General features: G+C 41.7%; 1 protein-coding gene across 1 annotated transcript; it reads right to left on the bottom strand.

Annotated features, from left to right (window-relative positions):
• Positions 1-380: 380 nt before the first annotated feature.
• On the bottom strand, positions 381-5,041 carry LOC109768645 (uncharacterized). Its single transcript, XM_020327394.4, has 7 exons — positions 4,586-5,041; positions 4,403-4,492; positions 4,170-4,324; positions 1,260-1,380; positions 1,038-1,157; positions 887-957; positions 381-821 (listed from the first exon to the last, which is right to left on the bottom strand). Exons 1-7 carry the CDS (start codon positions 4,706-4,708, stop codon positions 590-592), a joined length of 912 nt encoding a protein of 303 aa, XP_020182983.1. The 5' UTR covers positions 4,709-5,041; the 3' UTR covers positions 381-589.
• Positions 5,042-7,070: the final 2,029 nt, after the last annotated feature.

Genomic DNA, 7,070 nt, shown 5'->3' with positions numbered 1-7,070 from the left:
GGTGTAACAAGACCATTTGCTCCAAAAGTTGGACCACCAGTCCTTAATGCCCACATAGTCCATTGATAAGTCAAATGATTTCATGAAATAATATTCATAGTCATTAAACTAACCATGGATACATATCTAGAAACATTGATAAGTCAAATGATTTCATGAAATAATATTCATAGTCATTAAACTAACCATGGATACATATCTAGAAATGATCCACATATTTGGGGCTCAAATTCAGTTCGTGTCAATAGTTTTTGTACTCCACCTTCCAACTATTACTATCCTAATTATTGCTTTGTGTGTCCTTGCCACTTTGAAAAAAGTTAAAATGGTAACAATTTAAATGAAGCTCATTTGGAAGGAAGAAGAACGATGGCACGGACTTTCTTCATTTCCATATAATTTAACTAATCAGCATAAAAGAAAGGTCCACAGAGCAGAGACGAGTAGTTTACAACAAAAGTCATTAGACAGAAAAAGAATGCCGTCACCTTCAGTTTCACAACTACTGAAGAAAAAGCTAGACCTCATAGATGACACAGGCCCAACAAAATAACCTATGTACAATACATGCTAAGGGGTCATTTGTCCTTTAATCATCCTCCTCCGGCTTCACAAAGAATTCGATAAAAGCAATCCGGCTTGGCTGTTGAGCCCCTCCAGCAAAATTATGGTAGGATTGCGTACCTAGCCTTGCAACTGAAACCAGGTGCTGGATTTTGAGCATCCCTCCCCTCCCAATCGTCACTTTACTCCCACGATTCTCCTTCAAGACGCTACTTGGAACATTCGAGGTAGTGGCACGAAGAAACTTGTACTTATACCTTGCAGAGAACTGTAGGATCAGCACAAAGAAGCATGCTGTAGATTTTAGGCGCAAGAGTTTTACCTGTAGGACAGTTCTTGGTCACACTGGAATGCAATTAGAAGATCGGTATTTGCATAGTAGGAGAATTCAATCTGCCAAATGGATTAAGTGGCATTTAGATATGGACACCAATGGAAGCTATCTGAAGTGCAGACAGAAATTCATGACACACCTCCAAGTCACCATGCCCTTCGCCTTTAAATATTACTGAAGGGGGGTCTGGATGAAATTGAATCTGAATGCTGGAGCCTGGCCACTCAAGGTCATCAATTGATTCTTTCAGGATGGCAGACTGACATTTCAAGAGGTGAATCATTAGTTTTGAGGTACTAAAAGTAAGAACTCGTAGCAAGGGAATACTGCCACAAAAGAATGGAGAAAGTGTTGCAGGTACCTTAACAGTAAAAGTGACTGGAGTATTCCCTGCATGCTCAAAATGGTAATCCCAGGCGACAGTATCAGGAATTCTGGTTCTGATTTCTGCATGTATACATGCATCTGGAGACCCCACTGACCTGCACTCGTGTTACCAGAATGAAAAGCATGAGCAAAATGATTGACTTGCTTTCGTTGAAGTTCAGAAGAGGGATACATATAGCTCTGCTTGTAGCAGTTACAGAACCAGACGTGTACTGAATCGTGCATCATGGGCTAGTACAGGCTAGGACTAAGTCACGGAATAACTGAGCATGACAAGCTAATGTAACAGTGCAGCACTGAATCAATGTATACAATTAACAGCCCCCTGCAGTATCAGCCGCCAGAGATGCTGAGACTGGAGCGAAATTCCTGAAAAACTGCAGGAGTTGCTGGAGCCAGACAATCTCAGGAACTGCGTGAGCAATAGCTCAGTATTCTGCTTCAGCCGATGAACAGGAAACAGTGTGCTGCCTCTTTGAAGACCATGGAATCAAATTATCACCTAAGAATACACAAAACTCAAAAGTAGAGAGCCGAGTTTCAGAGCATCCAGCCCAGTCGGCATCTGAGCATGCTATCAGAGAGGTAGGAGTGGAAGTGGTGAGATGCAGACCAAGGTTAAGAGTTCCTTTAAGGTATCGAATTATTCGTTTGATAAGGTTGAGGTGAGGTTCGCGAGGATCATGCATAAACAGGCAGGCCTGCTCAACACAATATGAAATTAGTTAGAGTTGCATATTGCAGGGCACCTGCAAGTCTGCGATAAAAGGTTGGGTCAGAAACAGGGGAGCGACTAGAATCAAGCTTAGAACCGGTGTCAACTGGAGTGCGAGCAGTACAAAAAGTTGTCATTCCAGCTTTGTCGATGAGTTCAGAAATGTATTGACGTTGAGAGAGAAAGAGACCAGAAGAAGATCTGCTAACAGAAATACCAAGGAAATGGTGAGGAGGACCTAGGTCAGTCATGGAGAATTCAGAATTGAGGGAATCAATAACGATGTTGAGAAATGCAGTGAGAACAACATCATCAACGTATAAAAGAAGGTAAGCAGTTTGAGTAGCTGAATGATAAATGAACAGACAGCTATTAGATTTAGAAGCAGAGAAACCAATTCGCTGGATAAAGGTAGAAAACTGACGGAACCAAGCTCTAGGAGCTTGTTTTAGACCATATAGAGATTTTTTTAAGGAGACAAACATGATGAGGAAAAAAAGGGTTTTCAAAACCTTGAGGCTGTTCACAGCTTACTGTTTCTTGTAAGTATCCATGCAAAAAAGGCATTTTGAACATCAAGTTGGTGAATAGGCTATGAGGACGATACTGCAATGGATAAAACAATTTGAATAGTGCTTGGTTTAACTACAGAAGAGATGGTTTCCTCTAGTCTATACCTGTCTGCTGAGAATAACTTACAGACCCATCTGCCTTTATAGCGTGCAAGCGACCCATCTGCAAGATATTTGTGTCCAAAATTCAATTTCCCAAAATCTAAATTAGCAGAGGAGGGCCTAGGAACAAACACCCATGTTTCATTTTGAAGAAGAGTGTCATATTCAGAACACATAGCATCTTTCCACTTTTGATCATGGAGGGCAGACTGGTAAGTTTTGGGTAGAGGAGAAATAGCTACTCCCTCCGTTCACAAATATAAGATGTTTTGGATATTTCAATATAGACTACATACAGACTGAAATGAGTGAATAAACACACTAAAACGTGTCTATATACATCCGATTCAAAAAACAGTTAGAACATCTTATATTTGTAAACAGAGGGAGTAGAAGATTAAGCAGGCGTACAGAGATGCCAAAACCATGCTTGGCTTGAGTGGTCGTGCGATGAGAATTAGACGGGATGGTAACAGGAATAGCATTGGCAGGAAGAGGTGGTGTGTTGGGAGAGGAGGGTGAAGAATAATAACTAGTGGAGGATGTTGTAGAAGGAGAGGATGTAGATTCAGATGCTGAAGCTGATAAGGGAAGAGATGGTGGAGAAATAGGTGTAGGTGGATTTTGAGGTGAAGAAATAGGTGTAATAAGGTTGTGTAGTGTAGATAAGGTGTAGGTGAGGAGATATATGTTGGTCGTGATGAGGATATACTAGGAGTAATGGAGGGTGGTTGCGGAAGCGTTGTAGTGGAGTGGCGAGAGGAGAAAGGGAAGGACGTCTCATCGAAGACAACATGGCGTGAAATAATTACACGGCCGGAGTCCAAGTCCAAACACCTATATCCATGGTGTTCATCTGGATATCGTAAGAACACACATGGAAGAGATCTAGGTGCAAGCTTATGGGTGGTAGCTGTGATGTTAGGAAAACAGAGACAACCAAATAGTCGTAGGAGCAAAATGATTAGCTTGCTTTCGTTGAAGTTCAGCAGAGGGATATATATATATAGCTCTGCTTGTAGAAGTTACAGAACAAGACATGTACTGAATCGTGCATCGTGGGCTAGTACAGGCTACGACTAAGTCACGGAATAACTGAACGTGACAAGCTAATGTAACAGTACAGCACTGAATCAATGCATACACTTAACACAAAAGTCCGATGAGAACCGCCTGGCAGTTAACCTTTTTATTTGTTTCACATTAGTAAGTTACATCCATCTCCAGAATTAACTTAAATTTTGAGTTGAACACGAAGCTCGAATGTTTATTTGTTTTTGGCGAGGGTGGGAATGTAGTAAAGTGAACTTTAGGAGCACGATTTATTGATCTCATCAAGGTTTAATATAAAGATGAACAAATAGCTATTTATATTTTATCCACCGCAGTCACAGTATCACGATTATGCAAATGTCTAATGGGTTACAATATCAATTGACAGCATTACGAAGCAAGGACGAACAAAGAGAACCTAGTAGGCAGACAAGATGCACACCTGAGGAGAAGCTGCATGTCGGGGCCAGGGTACCGGATCTCGACGGGGGAGGCGAACCCTGGGACGGTAAACATGTTGAGGCAGTCGATGAGGAGCCCCAGGCTGAGGCCGAACCGTGGACGGCCCTCCGCCCCGTGGTCGTACTCCGCAAACAGCTGCAACGGTCAATCCCCAGTGAATTTCAACAGCCGGGCTCGGTGAGGAATAAACGCGAACACCTGGCGGGCACGAACCTCGGTCTTGAGGTAGACCTTGGCCTGGAGGCAGCCGCTCTCCTCCACGGTGACCACGATGCCGTGCTCCGACAGCTCCACCACCGCGCCCTGCGGGACGACCATGCCATGGAGGGCGGCTCTTAGATACAGCCTACACGTGCGGAGGAGAGGAGAGGAGAGGAGAGGGGGGCGGCTGCTGACCTGATGCTTGTTCCAGCGGACGCAGGAGAGGGCGTCGACCATGCCATGCACGCAGTCCACCACGCACACCAGGTCCGGCGCCTCGTCGCCCTGCCCCTGCCCGGACGTCGTCGACGAGCTCATCCCCGCTCCCTGGACCCACGCCTCGCCGCCGCCGCTGGAGTCTCTTCTCCCGCCTTCTTTTTTCCCTTTTTTTTAGACAAACTTTTTTTTCCCCGCGATGGCGCCAAGCTGCTGCCGCTTCAGTTGGCCCATTTCTAGCGGTTCAGGCCTCGGATACTAAAAGGGCCCTACAACGGGCATATCTATAAGCATTTACCCTTACGGAGAGTATGGCGTTTTGGTGCCCAGGCTCATCTGCACCTAGACTCAAAAAAAAAGACTCATCTGCACCCTGTTAGAAAACAATTCGTAACAAATTAAAAAAAATCAAAAAATTGCAAAACAAAAGTTTTGAGGTAGACAATTTGATGCGTGAGGCCCGCTCTAAATTTCAAGTCATTTGGACGTCTGAGCTGCTCGCAGGAAAAAAGTCAAATCGGACCAAAACAGTACATGAACAGTAAACATTTTTACAGGCCCCCAATTTGTTTTTTTTTTGCTGAGAGCTCTTTAGATGTTCAAATGATTTGAAATTTTGATGAAACCTCACGCATCAAATTGTCTATCGCACAAAAAAATGGAATTTTTTGAATTTTTCTAGTATTTATTTTGATTTTTTTCGTCGGCAGGGGTGCAGATGAGCTCGGGTGCAGAGATGGATTTTTCCCTTATGGGCAACTTTGCCGGAGCGGGAGTATGTACCGCAGCAACTATTTATCGCATTAGGCGATGGAGAGTATGTACCGCAGCTCCCCGACTATTTATGGCATTAAGTGATACAGTAGCCAGCTAGAAACAAGGCGCTGCTAGCCACTCCACTAGGCCACGTCCGCAGTATGTAATAGCGGCGTGCCCTACTTAAGGATTCGAGCCGGTTTTCTTTGTTCTTTTTGTTTTCTTTTCTTTCTTTTCTTTTTTCTTCTCCATTTTTCAGTACTATTTACATTTTTTATTTTATTTTTTATCTAATTTGTTTTTTTAGGTTTTGCTTGTTATCATTTTCTACATTTTTTTGTATATGTCAACAATATTTTTCAAATACACGCCTAGCATTCCTCGTTCATTTTTTGTTTTTATTTTGTTTTTTCTTATGTTTGTTTCTGTCTTCCCTCTACATTTTCATATATATCAAAAACAATTTTTTAGTAAGTGATCAATATTTTTTCTATACACGTTCAACATTTTCTGAAGACTTATTCAATATTTTTAAAATACTTGTTTAATATTTTAATGCTTATTCAGCATTTTTCAAATACATGTTCAATATTTTTCAAGTAGTCGTTCAACATTTTTTAATACTTATTCAACATTTTCAAATACTTGTTCAATATTTTAATAGTTATTCAATATATCTAATGCTTATTCAACATTTTCGAATACTAGTTCAACAAATTTTTTAAATACACGTTCAACAATTTTTAATACCTATTCAACATTTGTCAAATACTTGTTCAACATTTTTAATACTTATTGAACATTTTTAAATATTTTCTAAATATTAAAAAATACTTATTCAACATTTTTATTACTTCGACATTTTCTCAATACTCGTTCAACATTTTTAATGCTTATTCAGCATTTTTTGTGTTTGTTAACCGATATTATTTTGAGAAAAGCATGGGAAAACCAAGTAAAAAGAAAATAAAAGGCAAGTTGAATTAGACGAGTAAAAATGAAGAAACAAAGAAAATAAAAACAAAGTAAAAAACAGGAAAAGGAAGTAAACATGGTAAAACTCGGCTCATTTTTCTTCTAGTAGGCCGCGCTCTCCATAGAGTACAACAAGTTGAGTTTGTTGTAGTGGCTAGAAGTGCTGGGAAGCAACTAGTTGATCCCATGATCAATCCCTAGCTAGCACCATTTTTAACTCTGTAGTCCGACCAGATATGTAGCGCTCGACGCAAGAATTCCCCCTCGTCTCACTTAATGCGAGATATAGGAGCGCCCAATGCCCAATGCTGACTGCGGAAGCGTGCTGAAAAGAACATACCCCGATGCAAAGTTATTGGACTATCCTGATGCAGTGGGCCTTTTTATTTCATAGGTACTACTGGCAATTTTTTTGACCCGTATTCCTGTGCATACGGGTCATCCCAATGGGCTCCACCCCTATCATCTCTCCTCTGAGCTCCCCAACGGCGTACAAGACTTGCTTAAAATACCAAGAAACTGTCTCAGTGAATCTCCCGAATGTGTTGTGAATCACTCTGAACCTCTGGTTATGACTTACAACATGAAGTAGCATTACAGCTTACTCTTCACCAGAGGTGTGGATGCTATCTTCTAGCAACCCCCTGATCATAGACATCTACACAAGCTTGGCAAAGACGCTCTTCACATTCGAAGCATGTCCACAGCCTCCATGCACGTCGTTGATGTTGTA

Source organism: Aegilops tauschii, chromosome 7 (assembly GCF_002575655.3).
Source record: "Aegilops tauschii subsp. strangulata cultivar AL8/78 chromosome 7, Aet v6.0, whole genome shotgun sequence".
In the NCBI taxonomy this organism is placed as follows: Eukaryota; Viridiplantae; Streptophyta; class Magnoliopsida; order Poales; family Poaceae; genus Aegilops; species Aegilops tauschii.
Note: the sequence above shows the minus strand (reverse complement) of the source record. Positions and strands in the feature narration are given on the sequence as shown.